The 17,238-nt window shown below is 35.4% G+C and overlaps 4 protein-coding genes and 1 pseudogene across 4 annotated transcripts; 2 read left to right on the top strand and 3 right to left on the bottom strand.

The window, feature by feature from the left end:
- LOC104717483 lies at nucleotides 71–2,958 on the bottom strand. Its single transcript, XM_010435053.2, has 5 exons — nucleotides 2,796–2,958; nucleotides 2,133–2,579; nucleotides 785–2,020; nucleotides 639–709; nucleotides 71–529 (listed from the first exon to the last, which is right to left on the bottom strand). The coding sequence occupies exons 1-5, from the start codon at nucleotides 2,901–2,903 to the stop codon at nucleotides 232–234; spliced, it is 2,160 nt and encodes a 719-aa protein (XP_010433355.1). The 5' UTR covers nucleotides 2,904–2,958; the 3' UTR covers nucleotides 71–231.
- LOC104717482 (early nodulin-like protein 2) lies at nucleotides 5,327–6,879 on the bottom strand. The gene is made up of 2 exons (XM_010435052.2): nucleotides 6,506–6,879; nucleotides 5,327–6,400 (listed from the first exon to the last, which is right to left on the bottom strand). The coding sequence occupies exons 1-2, from the start codon at nucleotides 6,690–6,692 to the stop codon at nucleotides 5,502–5,504; spliced, it is 1,086 nt and encodes a 361-aa protein (XP_010433354.1). The 5' UTR covers nucleotides 6,693–6,879; the 3' UTR covers nucleotides 5,327–5,501.
- On the top strand, nucleotides 9,043–9,691 carry LOC104717481 (annotated as a pseudogene).
- Nucleotides 9,750–11,246, bottom strand: LOC104717479 (PRA1 family protein H-like). The gene is made up of 4 exons (XM_010435051.2): nucleotides 10,748–11,246; nucleotides 10,478–10,614; nucleotides 10,114–10,185; nucleotides 9,750–10,028 (listed from the first exon to the last, which is right to left on the bottom strand). Exons 1-4 carry the CDS (start codon nucleotides 11,188–11,190, stop codon nucleotides 9,964–9,966), a joined length of 717 nt encoding a protein of 238 aa, XP_010433353.1. The 5' UTR covers nucleotides 11,191–11,246; the 3' UTR covers nucleotides 9,750–9,963.
- Nucleotides 12,227–16,550, top strand: LOC104717478 (probable alpha,alpha-trehalose-phosphate synthase [UDP-forming] 4). The gene is made up of 17 exons (XM_010435050.1): nucleotides 12,227–12,344; nucleotides 12,436–12,533; nucleotides 12,801–13,186; nucleotides 13,289–13,403; nucleotides 13,504–13,605; nucleotides 13,686–13,836; nucleotides 13,936–14,024; nucleotides 14,120–14,168; nucleotides 14,306–14,406; nucleotides 14,505–14,692; nucleotides 14,768–14,885; nucleotides 14,995–15,162; nucleotides 15,243–15,365; nucleotides 15,451–15,538; nucleotides 15,705–15,835; nucleotides 15,906–16,004; nucleotides 16,114–16,550. The coding sequence occupies exons 1-17, from the start codon at nucleotides 12,227–12,229 to the stop codon at nucleotides 16,345–16,347; spliced, it is 2,358 nt and encodes a 785-aa protein (XP_010433352.1). The 3' UTR covers nucleotides 16,348–16,550.

Genomic DNA, 17,238 nt, shown 5'->3' with positions numbered 1-17,238 from the left:
GTCATTATGTTATGCTCGAGTTTTGATATTCATTTTTCTCTCTTTACTCTTTGCAAGGGCGTTACTGATAGAATTCCCACGATTAAATCTGTGGTTGTTACTAAGAAGAGAATAGTTGAAAGCATAGACTGTTTCTACATAATTATCATGACTAATGTGGTGACATTTCATTTAGCAAAAAAAAAGATGTGGTGACATTTCTACATGAGTAGCTCTTTTAGTAAAGAAGATTTACTTTCTGGTTATAGACACTTTTCGTTTGTTCTCTCTCCAAGCTTTTTGCTTCTTGTTCCACCTTTGGGGAAAAATCTTGTTCCACCTTTGCTTCCGAAATCGTTCTCTCCCTTTTAGCCAGTCGGAGTAGTCCTTACCGGGCTCACATACTATGAAATCTGCCAACTCCTCTACATCGGATTTTTTCAGCTTATCTTTTCCGGCCATACACCACAAAAAGTTCTCCCCATTGCAGCTTTCCTCTTCAACACTAACTCCTGGACCACTCTCTGGATCTTTAGCTTCAGACATCTTCCTGCACAACCATGGAGTTACATGTAGTAGTTCAGTTAGAGATCTCATGAACGCATATATCATCCACTATGAAAGAGAAAATCAATAGGAATTTGCTGGTCTATACATACCCCAAATACAAAGTTCGGATTTTGTGAAACTTCAAAGCAACAGCCCCGCTTTGTTTCCTATCTACCGAAGTCTGTACCATATAATCATTGATCCATTTAGAAAAGCGCAGAATTTAAAATATGTGCAAAGAGTTATCAGTTGTTACCTCCTCAGCTTTACCAGAAGCTGCCAAGATTTCAGAACCACTGGATGGCATCGAACATGATGGATTTTCTGAGTGACAAACTGAATTCCCAAGTGCTTCCAAGTCACCCCCTTCTAGGATAAATAAATACATAGATATCACCATTCCAAAAACGGAACCCTTTACTAGAAAGTCAAGCTTGAGGGACAAGCTTACAGACAGTAAGCCTGAAAAATGCGTAAGCATCCACTTAGATTTAACATGACTGTGAGGAAGAGATTCCATTCTATCGCGTAGGAAACTTTGACCGGGCAATTGAACCTTGAACTGTTCAAAACGTTGAACAATATCCATCAGGGCCTTGTATTCCTTGCAAGCTTGAACATTACCTACGGCTTCAGGTCGATGCAAGTTCCAATTCCTGAGAACTCGAATCGCTTGCAACATCGAACAACTCATCAACTTTAGTATGGATGCAAGCAGACATAAATTTTCCATACTAGATGCGTAGTATTTTTGCAACGCAGAGTCCATGACATCATCAGAACTAGCTCTAAGTATCACACAACCAATAATTGATAAGGTCTGAGACAACATCTTTTCTGAGCAGTAGCTATCAAATATGCATAAGCTTTCCTTTGCGTATGCAACAGAACACGCGACCAGCTCATTGCTTTCTCTCTTGGCATTACTAATTTGATATGCACCCAATGAATCAGTTAGTTTCAGTGTAACATCGTTTACTTTCTCCAGTGTTGAGGGCAAAAGATGATGTTCAAAAGCCACTGGAGATTTATTCATCGGAACACCAAACTTCCCGGGCGAGGCATCCTCACTCTTACACATGATGCTTGTATACAAACCCACAGACTTTTCAAATGCATCAATATAGCGTTCAATATGGTGAAGGTCTAATCCCTTAATACAAATACCGATGGCGTCAGAAACTAGTAAAACAACGTGGGCATGGATGAAACTTGGTGCAGAAAACATCAACGGGTTTAGTAGCAAGGACGCAACAGCACTCAAGCTTAACTGAGAAGCTCTAACTGCATTGAGTTGTTTCCAGTATAATCTCTCAACACAGATTTTATTCATCTTTTCATGGGATGTTGAGATGATAAAATGAGTAGCAACCATTTCCTCCACACTGGCCCTATGATGCTTAGGGATCAGTTTACATGAGGAGGACGCAGAATCGACGAGGAACAGCAGATCTCTGATTGACTTATTCACCAAAATCCCATCCATTAAAACCTATTCAGAACATATAAAGCCAGTGAAGATAACATTTTCTTAAGTATATGACATCAACTTAGATATCCCTTGGCAAAAAGGTAAAGTGATCCAAAAAAGTTTCAAGACTTACCTCAATCCATGTATGGTGGGGATCTAACAATCCGTCATGCGTGAATACAAAAGAACAATCCTCATTACTTGCACGAACCAATCCACTGAGAATTAAGTGAACTGTTTTGGCTTTCTCAAGAACCAGCTCTGGTTTGGGCAAAAGAAAAGCCATGATCTTCATACAACACCTTAAGAAGAGAGTAGCTAACCGAATACTTTCTTCGTTGGGACAACAAGTCTCAGCCTTTCGTTTGAATAAAGTGGAGAACAGGAATTCAAAACTCCTACCAAGCTCCCTGAACAAAACATCTGAGAGGTAACAAACATCCTCGAAACTGATCCTTTCCACTTGCTCACCACTGAGCTTGATATTCCAACAATGTGAGGCGATGTCACAATTATCCCCATTCGTTGGTTGGGTTAATAGAAGGTACAATAGATGTTCCAAAATTGGCTTATGAGAAACCTGGAAATCAAAATAGGAAAACCACAAAAAAAAAAACCCTAAATTGATTCACGCCGTTATAAAAATCATTACTTTTGAGCACGAGATTACTTCTCGACAAGTTTTTAGGGATCTACTCAGAAAATAAGCATTGCCCAGTAAATTCCGAGACTGGTTAATTCGATTAGAAATCAAAAATGCGGAAACATTGTTCTCGAAATTGCAGAAACATCGTACCTGTGAGGACGTGATTGCTGAAGCAACGAATCGGAATAAGTTGACGGGCTTCTCGGGTAAATTCGAAGCTTGGGTATTCTTATTCTTACGGTTCCGCTTGGCCGTCATCGCCGGAAGAGAAGAGAAGAGGCTGCTAGAAAAGTAGAAACTGCGAGTTTCTCGATTTCAGGGAGGGGCTTTGTGTTGTATGGCGGGAAAACTACAAAGCATGCGTCGTTTTTGTGCGATCGAAACGACACGCAGTTTATTTAGAAAATAAAATAAAAAAAGAGAGAGGGCCATGTTTGTTTTGGTTAACAGAAAGACTAATGGGCAACACTCACTTAGGGTTATGAACTTTTTATCTCATTACCCTGCAAGTTATAAGGATTTGACTTGTTTTGTTATTCTTTTTCTTTTTTTTTGTCAACAAACACTCAATTAAATTAAGTTACAAGGTTAAAAGTACTACATTCTAAGAAGAGTATAATACAACCAACTAACTTATGCAAGAGGAAAGAAAGTCACGGTGTGTTGCTTAGACAAGTGTACAATACCCGGATCAAAGCTAAAACAAAAGAGATAACAAGCTTGAGAGCAACTAAAGTACAAATAGCAAAAGTTACAATAAGTACTAAGACTAAGATAAAGAGGTCTTAAAACCATAGAGATAGTGAGATCCACCCAAGAGATAGGCCATATGAAGTGATGGGAGGCTAACCAAGACCAAATCACTGGCCGCAAAACGACAATTTGCCACACTGGAATACAGAGACTCCTACAGGTTTTTAAAAACCTAACTCGCACTAAAGATGATAAGTCTTCAGCTCCCTGAAAAGGGAGACATCATGTAGGTTGGGAACAAGTTCCAAAGAGTCGAGTGCCGGAGAAAAGATTCAAGATAAAACCATCTTGCCACACTAAGTTGAAACATCTGAATCAAGTGGGTAACAAAAAACATGAATCAAGTGGGTTATTCCTTTTGTTTGTGAACAGTCTTTTTAAGTTTTGTTATATCCATGGACCATGGCTACATTGGGATTGGAAGGAGAGAACATGGCACAGAATGTTGAATGCAATTATCACTTTCTTTTTGGTTAGATCAGACCTGTAAAAAGCTCAATTTAAGACAATGGAAGTTCTGGTTTCCTTGCATTGCATCAATTTATAACACTTGTGTCCTATATTTGTAAATCCTTACCAATTACCATCTTCCATAGACCATAGATAGAATAGCACATTGATCAGAATTTCATTAGGTTGTGAGTCTTGTAAGCAGATCCATATTTATCCTTTGGGCTAGTTTTATAGTTTTCTTCTCTCTAGTTTTGTTCTCCTACGCAGATAATCTGGACAAAAAAGTAATATGACTGTTGCTCCATGATATTTGTTTTTTGTTATTTTCACACACAGTTGAACATGTTTGACAGGAATAGGTGCTTGGTGGGTCTGAGAGAGGACATTGTGCATCAATTGTCACTGTGCCCAATTGTAAACACTTGGACGATTCGTAGCATACTCCACGTGTCTCCGTCTGTGTGGGGCCTATAGTCACGATGATACAATTGCTAGTAGTCACGTGTACCCTCTAATAGCCTTGCAACTTAGCTATCGCCTTTAATATCTTTGGTCTCACTCACAATAACAACACTTTGGTTTCTGTTCCTCGCTTTGTCTTCTTTTCGTGTCAATGACTCACGAAATGTATCTAATTTCCCGTCTCCTTTTTTGTTTTTGTTTTTGTTCCAAGAACAGAACCAAAGTATTGTAACATTCAAAATGGGAAAATCGCCACATAGACGAAATATATATATATATATATATATATATTTTAATAGTGATAATAAACTGATTGAAAAGTATTTATAGTCAATGCTTTTTAAAACGTACATAACGCTCTGAATCGCTTCGGTTTGTAGATACAATGAATGCAAAACTAGTGTAGTACATGTATAGTTTTCTACTACCGACAGGGGAGAAATGAGCGAAACATTCAATTTGGTAAAAGAAGTGAAAAGTGAAAATACACAGCAAGACTTGTGTAAGATATCTTCAAGGTCATAAAGTCGAAAATAAAGAACTTTCTTGCATGGGTGATATTGACATAAAGAAAAGGCATCACAAATTAAAAAAAAGATAAACACCACCATATGTCTTTCCCTTACGTGGAGGTAGGTAAATGAATTAAATGATCAAAAAGAACTTTCTTGCATTACCTCTGAAGAGTAAACGCATTGAACTATATAACGCAGCTCAGTACGATCCGACTTGATGATATCCATCTAAGCAATTCTAAATTTTTAAGACGAACTTAAACCACATTAAACATTACTATTTCGTTAGACCCACTAGCTTTTTACTTAGAGATTTTAATAATCTTTGAGATTTTTATGTTTTGTGTTTGAACAATAGTTACTTGTGGAAATAAACAGTTCTAGAAATTAAACAGAAACATAAGATTTGAGTTTCAAGTCTAATCTTCTACACTCACAAGTAAATGCAATTAATATATGTATCGCATAAATAGATATAACTTCTAATTAGAGTTATCATGTTTTAGAACGCAGAGTTGAGTATTATTAGTAACTAAACAACAATCCATGTATCCAACTATACTCAATAATACGGAATCACACAGGGAGAAGCAAAAAAAAACAAAGTAGAAACTAAAATGAACACAAGAACAAATAATCGAATCCGACATGAAACAAGTCTCCAACTGTGTTCTTAAGCTGACATAATAAAGATGGCTAAAACCAAACTTAAAACTGTAGTAGTAATCGACATAACGGCCATACCATTCGCCGACGATTTTTTCTGTCCTGGAGCTCCCCCCGGCGTACTGATATCACCGGAGGCCGACGGACCATCTCCCGAGGGACCCATCGCCGAACCATCTCCCGACGGACCCATCGCCGAACCTGACGGCGTTGCTGAAGGAGAATCGGACGGCGGAAGAGATGTAGAGTCTCCTGGAGCCAAAGATGGAGAAACGGCGGTTGAGTTTGAAACAGGGGATGAAGCTTCTGGTGCCATTGGTCCCGGCGGGGAAGTCATCGGAGCAGAAGACGGAGGAACAGTGGAAGAAGATTTTGGAGCCATTGGTGCCGGCGGTGAAGTTATCGGGGCAGAAGACGGAGGAACAGTGGAAGAAGATTTAGGTGCCATTGGTGCCGGCGGTGAAGTCATCGGAGCAGAGGATGGGGAAACAGGGGAAGAGGATTTAGGTGGTGCCGGCGGAGAAACCGTCGGAGAAACAGGGGAACCTGATTTAGGTGCCATTGATCCAGGAGGAGAAGTCGTCGGGGAAACAGGGGAGGAAGATTTAGGCGAGTGGGCTCCTCCAGGGGGAGTAGTAGATCCCGGAGGAGAACTTCCCGGTGCGGCAGCGTGAGGAGGCTGAGCCGTAGATGGAGTCCTGGGAGATATGACAACGACAGCAAGCTTTTGTCCCTTCTTACAGTTGTCTTCATTACCACTGATGAAGTAAAAGGGACCATAACGATCAAGCGAGATCTCAGAGTCTCCATCGTCCACTCTCTTGATCGGGTTCTTTGTATTACATCCATCGTAATCAGCCTTGTTCACTTCTAACACCGAGTCAGCTCCCTTAGCGTAGCTAAAATCTGCAAGAATCAAAAAGAGTTTTAGACTAAAGGTACACACTCAAGTTAATGAAATGACACAAACGTGTAAGAGAATGGGAGAAAGAGAGAGAGAGATAGATATACAGAGAGTGTCGTGAACAAGGAAACGGTTTTTGCCAGACCAAGAATCGTAGTTTTCAGGTGGGTTTGTAACCCACGCGCCGCTGCCTCCAACACTAAACTTCCGAGCGTCGGAGATTGTAAAGAAGGCAGAGAGAGAGAGGAGGATGGTGAAGAAGAAAGAAAGGCTTTTCATTTTTAGAAAGGTCATGATGGTTTCAAGAAGCTACGAGAGAGTTTTTTTTTTCTTCTAAGAAGATAAGAGACAAATGGGTTTGTGTGTATGTATGTATATATAGAGATGAAGGGGTTTTTAATGGTGGAGATCAAATGAGAAGAGAGAGGCTAAAGGGGAAGTGAAGCTTTTCCAGTTTTTATGGGGTTAATACGTGTTAGAAATTGAATCTTGTATCTCTACTCGTTTCCCTCATGAAAAGAAGAGTTTGCTTCTTCGTATCTGCCGACGTGTTTAATGTATTCTTTTTTGGGATTTGAAGTTATGTGAAGTTTTTGTCCCCGGATAAAACGCGTTAAAGAGCTATTGATTTGTGTGGTAAGAATCGGATTCAACGAATCATATGCCATTTTCCATTATATCATGAGAGAATACCAAAAAGTTTTACATTTGCATCTGGTTTTTATTTACAAATTCACTTGATGATTTTTCTCTTTTCCTGTTAAAGAAATGAAACCGTATATACTATATACTCCATCATGGATAAGGTTTTGATCATGTATAAGTTTGGGCAAAAGTTCATGTATACGTATGCGATCTTTAAAAATGTTTCATTGTTTTGTATGTATACTATAAATCCATGTATCATTCATTCATCGTTCCTGTTTTAATCACATCTACATTAGTACATATTGGTCTCCTACGTATTTTCCACGTAAGAAACTTGCGAACTCTGAATAGTGGTACTAGTGGCAGTCTAGTAGATCCAATCATCCAATCAACACTTGCTACATTTTGAATCTATGGACTGGGCTTAGGTCTGGGCCCTGTATTTCCTTTCTCGGAGTCAATGATTAGAAGATTACAGTCTTATTTTTTATTTTTACTAGGTTTTGAATCCACACTACTACGCGTGGATATATTTTGATAAAAACTATATATGATTAATGATAGTAGTAAAATATTATCTTATAAAAAATTTAAGATACACAATTTTTTAAAATATAAAAATCAGTTGTGTTATAAAATTAAATTTGATAAAAAAATCATGAATTTAACTCGACATCCAGGCGAGCCGAATTAAACTCATGACCTCACATATCCTAAACCATTTCTTTGACCACCAGAAAAAACAAAACAATTTTATCATCATAAATTTAACTCGTTTTCATATTTAATTGATCGCTAACACCTATGTTTTCGTGTTTTTTATTCAATGTTTTCTTATTCTTCATATTCTTTCTTGTCTTTCTATTGTCAAATTTTGTAGTAATTATCATCATTAATTTTACTGTCTGGTTTTTTGCTATACTCTTTTTCTTCTTCATCCTCGTCAACTTCTTCATATTCTTCCACTAAAAAAGCTTTTTTTAGACTACCACACAACTTGTTAACCCATCAAACTCCAAGAACAAAATCATTTTTTTCTCATAAAAATAAAAAATAAGATAAAAATAAAAAATTAATGAAAAAATATCAACTCATCTATAAAATTATACACAGAAATATGTTTTACAACTCATAAGAAATAAAAAGCACAAACGTAGATAAATAAAATAATTTAAGTTTTCCATCAATATTTAGAATATTTTAAACCTTTAAGAGGTTTCGAAATAAAAAATTTGAACCTTTTAAAAAGTTTCAATATTTATAATATTTCAAACTTTTAAAATTTTAAAATTATAATATTTAAAAACTTTTTAAAAGCTAAGAACTTTTAAAAGTTTCAATATTTATAATATTTAAACTTTTAAAAATTTTAAATATTATAATATATATTTTTGAAACTTTTTAATTTGATCAAATAAAAAACTGGATCAAACCGAATATAAAACTTTTAAACTTAGACGCATGATAAATTAAGTTTTTCTGCTCATTCGTTGTTGGTAACATATTAATCTTATTTATACTGGTTCTCAACCATTGTCTAAAAAATTTCTAGCCGATGTGGGATATTATACATAGTTGTTTTATTTTCATAAATTTAAAATTTTCTTTTTTCTAAAAATTTCTGGAAATTAAAAAAATGTTAGTGAATGACATGTCAAATCCTGATAAGTTGTTTAAAATAATTTTTAATATAGAAAATTATAAAAATTTTAAAAATATTAATGAGTGAGATGTCTAATCACTATTAATGGTTTTGAAATTTAGGTGGACGCCTTAATTAGGTTATAGTTTCTACTTTTTTTAGTATAGATTTTTTTCTCTTCTTTGCATGATTAGCATTTAGCACAAATCACAATTTACTACAAGAATCAGCCTTTGCTCCTGTCGCTTTGGGTTGGGGACACGTGAGAAGCAAAATTAGAACCCACGTGTTATTTCTTCCGACACTAACTCGATCTTCAAAGTACTTCACTCGGTGTGTCCTTTATACATTAGAGCGAGAGGCTCCGTATGTTGTTGTCTTGTTGATACGAGAGAGTAAAAAATGGCAGCGATGTTTTTAGCAAAGAGAGGAGCCATAAACATATACAGAGCTTCTTCATTACACAAGGATTACAGCAACAGTTCTCGATCAGTAGCTGATAAAGTTATTACCATTACTAAACTCTCGTTACTTCGTATCCCAAGTACGTTCTTTGAACTCGTTGAAGATAGATTGATGCATACAAAAATCGTTAGAGGTATATTAATTATATCACTTGATTCTTCGAAAACTTTTTGCAGGGGAACAACAGAGAGAATCCGAAAGAAGAGGCGATGGGGACAACTACAGATGGTAAGGCGCCGAATGTGACGTTGAGTCATGCCACGGATACAGCCAAAGATGGATTGAAACGAGCCACAGATGCAGCCATCAAGAAGAGTGGAGATGCAGGCAAGCCAAAGAGTGTAGAGAATAAAGGAGGAGATGATGATCAGCAGAGTGTAGCTGTGGGTGAAGATGGAACTGTCAAAGGCCAAAATCAGTCATCAGGATGACAATGTAATAGACTTTGTTATAAGATTATAAATTCCTAATGTAATGGATGTTGGTCTAAACCGTATGATATGTGTTTATTTTTGTATAAAACCATATGTTATCTTTATTATCATTTGCCAATAACAATTTATCAGTTACCTATATAAAAAATTAAGTACTCATCATTCATAAACATTCCCTTTATTTCTTTCTTACAATTTGTGATCTTTGTTTTGCTTTTAGATGATGTTTAACATTCACACTTTCTTAATCTACCATCTAGCTACTATTGTTGTCTGCCTCTGTCTGTCATTCAAAGTTACCAAACACTACATCTCTTGATTTCCAAAACTGCAGATGAATCACATAAACAAAATTCAAAACTCTCGTGGATGCGGTTTATCTTCCTCGAGATGGTTTCTTGGATTGCGTGAGCTTCCTGAACCCAGCATGCAATATCATAACTACAACGAGACAAGAGAAAGCATCAAAGGTCATCGCCAGCCATACAAAGCTAAATCACACTTGACCATTGCTTAGTTAAGTTACCTGAATAACTGACGGCAAGAGCAGAGAAAAGAGCCATTTGGACATTCAAAAACGTCAGAAGAACTGCAGTCCCTGCAAGTAGGAGAAGCAAAGAAACGAGTCAAGGTTCAATCTACAATATAATCAATCCGTTTACAGTTTCAGTTCAAAACATTCTAGATAGTTTCTCTAGACTACTACAGTGAGCAGCATAAACTTATCAGAGTAATATCAGCTCAAGTGATTAAACAAAACAAACAAATTCATATCAAAACGTTTTCAGCATTCTGTGACTGTAAACAAGTTGCAGAACCACAAATGCTGCCACCATGGTTCATATCTTCAATTAGCAAAAACAAGGAACAAAATCAATCGAAATACTCACCACACTGACCAATACCGATTGAGAACTTCCTCATGGAAGGGTGACGATCAAACTTCCATCTATCACTGCAGTATTTGAAAAGCTCCCAAAGTGCTAAGCTTGCTAACAATCCCACCAATGCAAGTGGCATCTGATACCTACAAGCACCAAAAAAATCCACACTTTAATTCCAAACCCAATGTCAAGATTCATACTTTAACCTAATCCAACAATGTCAAAAACTCTAAAGGTTTAGACTTTATCCAATTAAAGGAGTAAACAGAACCATACAATGCACAAGCGAAGAAGACAATGAAGAGGGTAGCGTAATTCCTAGCGAATCGTTTGATATTCTCATGAACTCTCATGCTCGCTTGCTGAGAAGACGACGGGAACGAATAAGAGTCGCAATTGCCAAAGAACCCGGTGGTCCACGGTGGCGTATCTCCGGAAAAGTCATCGGCGGAGAGTTTGGAGAAAGGGTTGATAGTCAGAAGAGAAGAAACAGTGACGAGCCGAGACAAGAGAGAAGCGAAGAAACCACCGGTAATGGAGGAAACGACATCGTCGGAGGCAGAGGAAGTTGCGGCAGCTGAGGATGATACGGGTGCAGAGGAGGAAGCGGCGGCGGATGTGCGGTGATCGAGGAGCTCGAGATAGCCGGAGTCTCGGAGCCAAGATTCGAAAGCAGGATCGGGTACGCTTAGAGAAAGAGGGTTTGGAGAGAAAGCCATATCCTTCCTTGTTGTTGTCGTCGTTCACCGTAGTCTCTCTCTTCTCCTCGGTCTTCCCAAAAAACCAATTTTCACAAAATTGCAACTAGTAATCCAAAACATCTTCATAATTGCTAAATTCGTACACTAGAATAAATTTTTGTTAATTTAACTCTTTAGGATTTTTGTGTTGTTATGAAATTATCTATTTTGTCAATTTATTTTGTTGTTTTATAAAATGTATTTGAAATAAACTAGAAAATTATCATTATTTTAATAAAGGTATATAGTACGATGGTTTGTGTTAATATTTGTTAGTTGTATAACTGCAAATTCAATTCTGCTTATTACATGTGTAAAAATTAAAAAAGGTATGGGCAAATTAAGACTAATTTTTAAGTACTCCTGTAAATAAATAAAATAAAAATGTTATTTTATGAGTTCATATGTTCAATATGAAATTCAGTTTGGTTTGGATTAATTTACTGAAATCTAAATAACAGAAAATTATTTATTAAATCCCATAATTTAAAAGGTAAATAGAAAAGTTGATATCTACTTTTTTTATTAATATGTAAATCAATATATTAATATCAAATAAATAGCAATATTGTAGAGTTAAATGATAAAGTTAAATGACTATACAATGTATCAAATAACTAGTGATTTTAAAGTATGTTTATAGAATAATATATTAAAATACATGTCGAAAAATGTGAGGACCAATTGATTTAGTAGATTATTCTACTAATAGTATAAGATAATAAATTTTCTTACTTTTAGTGAGAAAATGTTCACAAAAGAAAGCAATTCAAAAGGTAATATTAATTAATTGGGAAACAAATCATCATCAAAACTGAAAAGTGAATGTAATCTAAAAAAGAGAGGAAACATATACTAATTTTTTAAATTATTACCCTCCCCCTGCCAAAAGACAATAAGCTTCTTAATTGGTGTTTATAAAAATAAAATAAAAAATAAAAAGCTTCTGAATTATAAATTAGAAGAAAGACAAGACTATTCTTCTCATAGTTTTTACTTCTTTTCTAGAACTAAAATGGGGAGACCACGATTGCTTGTAGTGTCGATGTCTCTTCCGGTTACTGCAAAGAGGGTTGGAGAAGAGTCATGGTCTTTCACGATGAGTCCTGGTGGTCTTGTTAGTGCTCTTCTAGGTAAGAAGATACAAACTTTGGTAGTGATATTAATCAATTAAAGACAAGAAAACAGTTTTAATTTATATTAATTTGTGGTGATCTCTTAAAGGTTTGAAAGAGTTTGAGACCAAATGGATTGGATGGCCTGGAGTAGATGTTCATGATGCTGTTGGGAAAAAGACACTCTCCGTTGCTTTAGCTGAAAAGGTACGTATACAGTTTTCGAAATCTCGTAACGTATATAGTCATGTTTTAGAGTCCGAAACACACAGACTTAATTAATTACGGATCATGTAACCGTTACGTAAAATTAAATATGCAGTATTTAAAGAGAGGAGTCATGGAGAAATCGATCTTTGATGACCTTTGAATCCGTTTGTGTTTTTTCATTTGGATATAAAATAATAATAAAATATCTGCTCATTTTAATATAAAATATGATGATTTAATTTGAAGTGTTGGTTTGGTTTGCAGGGATGTATCCCAGTGTTTTTGGAAGAAGTGTGTGATCAATACTACAATGGCTACTGCAACAATATTCTGTGGCCGATATTTCACTACTTGGGAACGCCACCAGAATATCGCAACGATGCAACCATAACATACCAGTCACAGTATGATGCATACAAGAAAGCGAATCAAATCTTTTTTGATGTCGTAAAAGAGCACTATGAAGATGGAGATGTCGTTTGGTGCCATGATTATCATGTTATGCTTCTTCCTCAGTATCTAAAGGAATACAACAGTAAGATGAAAGTTGGGTGGTTTCTCCATACACCATTCCCTTCCTCCGAGATGTACAAGACGTTGCCCTCGCGATCCGACTTGCTTCGCTCTGTTCTTGCTGCTGATTTAGTCGGGTGAGTAATATATCGTTTACTTTTAATAGTGTAGTATTCATTTTGGATTAATAAAAAAGGGTTAAGTACTTATAATCTATGCTTTTTGTTTTTGTTTTATAGTTTCCATACCTATGACTTTGCAAGACATTTTGTGAATGCATGCATGTGTATTCTTGGAATTGAAGCAACATCTGAAGGAGTTGTGGATCAGGGCAAAGTCACTCAAGTAGCTGTTGTAATGACCCGTCTTGAAATCTCTTAAGATTGATTATATGGTATGATTTAATCTTAATCATCTCATTTTGTAATTAATTCATCATATGTTTGGGTTTTAGTTTCCAATTGGGATAGAGCCTGAGAGGTTTATAAACACAAGTGCACTCTCTGAGGTCATACAATACATGGAGAAGTTTAAAAACGATTTTGGTGGTAGAAAGGTAGATATATCTATATACTCTTATGATATTTGATGTTTAAATTGGTGGAAAAGATCTAACATAGTTGATTTTGTTGACAGTTGATATTAGGTGTAGATCGTCTCGATACGATCAAAGGGATTCCACAAAAATATCAGGCATTTGAGAAATTTTTAGAGGAAAATGAAGATTGGCGTGGTAAAGTCATGTTACTTCAGATTGCAGTGCCAACGAGAAATGGTATTGGTGAATGTAAGTTTTTCTATCTCTTCTGTACTTCTTCTTTAAATAAGCTACTATATGCATCAACTTCTTAGGATTGTGTTTGTTTTCAATACTCCTATTTTTCAGATCAAAAGATCAAAGACCAATGCCATGGTCTTGTTGGACGAATCAACGGTCGTTTTGGTTCTATCTCTGCTGTGCCAATAATTCATCTGGTTTGCTATTTATTTTCTTTTATATATGTTGTTGTCACGAGTTACACTTTTCTTCTGACTAATAAATTATAATAAATATTTCATATTTCTATCAGGATTGTTCTATTGACTTTAATCAGTTATGCGCACTTTATGCCATCACAGGTAATTGTCATACTAGCTACTTGTGATGATTTGGTTCCATACTTTAATCATATATATACATATGAGATTTGGTCTCACAAATTGTAAAGCTAGATTGCTAACAAACAAGTTTATTATTTTCTTTCTGATTTCTTCAGATGTATTACTTGTAACATCTTTGAGAGATGGGATGAACCTTGTGAGTTCTGAATTTGTTGCCTGCCAAAAAGCAGAAAAAGGGGTTCTCATTCTAAGTGAGGTAATTGAATACACATGTTGTTATAATCATGTTAATCTTTATGAATCAAATATGTCAATAATGTTCAAAAGTAATTTACATTTGTATGAGGTTCTCAGTTTGCAGGTGCTGGACAGTCACTTGGTGCTGGAGCTCTTCTTGTGAATCCTTGGAACATTAAAGAAGTCTCTACTGCCATTGGAGAAGCTCTAAATATGTCACCCGAAGAAAAGGAGAGAAAACATAATATCAATTTTCAATATGTGAAAACTCATTCTACTCAACAGTGGGCAGATGATTTCATGAAGTATGAGGAAAACAGAACATTAATTCTCTTAATCTCAACTTTTTTGTAGATGACTCTTACAAATATTTTTTGCAGTAAACTTATCGAAATTACAACTAACGCGGAACTACAAGCTGGAAATGTCCCACATGAACTACCAGAACATGATGTGATTCAACAATATTCAAAGTCTAACAATAGACTGCTAGTTCTTGTAAGTGTCACACATATATATATATATATATATATATATATCAAGATTGTCTTATTACTTTTCTTGTTGCATGTCACTTAATTATCAGTGTAACTGTCAAAACGTCCAGGGATTCTATGGAGCACTCACTCAGCCGATGAAAAATCAAGAGAGAAGAGGCGACGGACTGAATCTTGAGCTGCACCATCAGCTCAAAGAAAGACTAAAAGCATTATGCAGTGATCCAAAAACAACAGTAGTTGTTCTGAGTAGAAGCGAAAAAAGCGTATTGGATAAGGTATATGTTGCCCCTCTTCCATTTAAATTTTTACTTACTGATTTCTTTCATTATGTTCTGACATTGTAACTCAAAACCAGAACTTCGGAGAATATAACATGTGGCTGGCTGCGGAAAATGGAATGTTTCTAAGGCATACAAGTGGAGAGTGGGTGACAAAAATAACAGAACACATGAATTTGGAATGGATCGATGGTGTCAAGGTTAGTACATCTATATATATTTCAGAACTCATTACTGATAATGATAACTTTGCAATCTTCTATCTTTTGTGGTTGCTGTTTATAGCATGTTTTCAAGTACTTCACTGAAAGAACTCCAGGATCATATTTTGAAACAAGCGAGGCTTCCCTTGTATGGAACTACGAACATGCAGGTAATTGCTTATTATCTTTCAAAATCTACATTTCTATGGCTCGCAAAAGATATACATTTCCAGAGCATATAATTGCCAATTATAAATCATCCACTTGCCAATTATAAATCATATAACTTCCAACACTTATTATCTTTGTTTCCTTGATCTTTGTTTTTGTTTGTAGATGCTGAATTCGGGAAAGCTCAAGCAAGAGACATATTACAACACTTGTGGGCAGGACCAATCTCTAATGCATCAGTGGATGTTGTTCGAGGAGGCCAGTCGGTTGAAGTCCATGCAGTTGGTTTAACAAAGGTAAAATAAATACTCTATTTCTATATATCATCCATACCCAAAAGATTCTCATTTTCCTCTCTTATTTTAGGGAAGTGCAATGGAGCGTATTCTTGGAGACATAGTGCGCAATAAGTCAATGACTACACCAATTGATTATCTCTTGTGCATTGGTTGTTTCTTGGGAAAAGTAAGCTTCTTATTATGTAACACAATATTATTGATTATTAATTACTAACATATATATCAAAACCATATCCATGGAATGTAACTGATTCAAGGGTTGATTTATGTTACAGGACGAAGACGTTTACACTTTTTTCGAGCCCGAGGTGACTAAGAAAACTAAGTCGGTTCCTTCTTCAGGTGGTGACTCCCCCAAGAAGGTCTCATCGACCATTATTGACCTCAAGGGAGAGAACTACTTCTCTGTAGCTATTGGACAAACGTACACAAAGGCTCGCTATTTCCTTGACTCATCCGATGACGTTGTGCAATTGATCCACAAGCTTTGCACAAACAACAATGCTTGATTCATCTTCATTATCTCTGTATCGAGAGATGCTTGGCTAAATGGCACCATTGAATATTTGATCTGCAAATTTGGCACTTTTCAGACTCGTTTGCATCATTCTCTCTCTCTCTTGATATTTTTTTCAAGTTTTTTTTTTCTCTGTCTCTGTCTCTTTTTTTTTTTTCTTGTTTTGTCCCTCTCTTCCTTCTGTTCTTTAATGGATTAGAAACTATCCTTTAAAAATATTATTCTATTGGAAAGCTAACTCACAAAGCAATACCATACATCCAAGAAACATATTATATAGAGCCAACTTGAAAATTAAACAAGGGTACGTACTTAGCTTCAAGATATATAATACTAGGAGTTGTTCCGTGCTACGCACGGATTTGTCTTCATATTTTTCCATAAGTTTAGTTTTTAAAACAGCCAATTATTACGATATTATTTTATACAACCCAAATATCTATATATATATATATTTTTAATTATATTTTTGGGTTCTACCCTTTTATTTATATATATTTACAAAGTTAATCCCTAAAAATTTTCCAAAAATAGCATTACATCAGATTTTGTTTACTAAATATTTCACATACTATTCCAACTTAAAAAAAAATACAGCAAAATCAATATGGAAACAGAAATTATGATATATTTAAACATTCTATTTTGTATTGAAGATATTCTTTCTATGAATCTTTTGCAAAGAAAGAAAACAACAATTTGATTACTATTTTGTTTTCCAAAACCTGTGAGCTTTGATTCTTAACGTAAGAAAAACTTCGATTCACATCTATTTAAATATTATAATTAATAAATATAAACTTAATAAAATTTTAAAATATTACTGTAAAATTAAAAATTTTAAAATACTATATAATATGGTTATATAGTAGATAGTTTATAA

The sequence above is a fragment of the Camelina sativa genome, chromosome 10 (assembly GCF_000633955.1).
Source record: "Camelina sativa cultivar DH55 chromosome 10, Cs, whole genome shotgun sequence".
In the NCBI taxonomy this organism is placed as follows: domain Eukaryota; kingdom Viridiplantae; phylum Streptophyta; class Magnoliopsida; order Brassicales; family Brassicaceae; genus Camelina; species Camelina sativa.
Note: the sequence above shows the minus strand (reverse complement) of the source record. Positions and strands in the feature narration are given on the sequence as shown.

Coding starts and splice junctions, on each gene's coding strand:
- LOC104717479 (XM_010435051.2), bottom strand. CDS start 11,190: ATGGCTTTCTCTCCAAACCCTCTTTCTCTAAGCGTACCCGATCCTGCT. Junction 10,615..10,747: donor GTCTTCTTCGCTTGTGCATT/GTATGGTTCTGT, acceptor TGGTGCTTGTAG/GTATCAGATGCCACTTGCAT. Junction 10,186..10,477: donor AATCGGTATTGGTCAGTGTG/GTGAGTATTTCG, acceptor TCCTACTTGCAG/GGACTGCAGTTCTTCTGACG.
- LOC104717482 (XM_010435052.2), bottom strand. CDS start 6,692: ATGACCTTTCTAAAAATGAAAAGCCTTTCTTTCTTCTTCACCATCCTC. Junction 6,401..6,505: donor CCTTGTTCACGACACTCTCT/GTATATCTATCT, acceptor TGATTCTTGCAG/ATTTTAGCTACGCTAAGGGA.
- LOC104717483 (XM_010435053.2), bottom strand. CDS start 2,903: ATGACGGCCAAGCGGAACCGTAAGAATAAGAATACCCAAGCTTCGAAT. Junction 2,580..2,795: donor CAGCAATCACGTCCTCACAG/GTACGATGTTTC, acceptor TTTGATTTCCAG/GTTTCTCATAAGCCAATTTT. Junction 710..784: donor CTTCTGGTAAAGCTGAGGAG/GTAACAACTGAT, acceptor TATATGGTACAG/ACTTCGGTAGATAGGAAACA.
- LOC104717478 (XM_010435050.1), top strand. CDS start 12,227: ATGGGGAGACCACGATTGCTTGTAGTGTCGATGTCTCTTCCGGTTACT. Junction 14,693..14,767: donor TGGGCAGATGATTTCATGAA/GTATGAGGAAAA, acceptor TATTTTTTGCAG/TAAACTTATCGAAATTACAA. Junction 15,836..15,905: donor ATGCAGTTGGTTTAACAAAG/GTAAAATAAATA, acceptor CTCTTATTTTAG/GGAAGTGCAATGGAGCGTAT.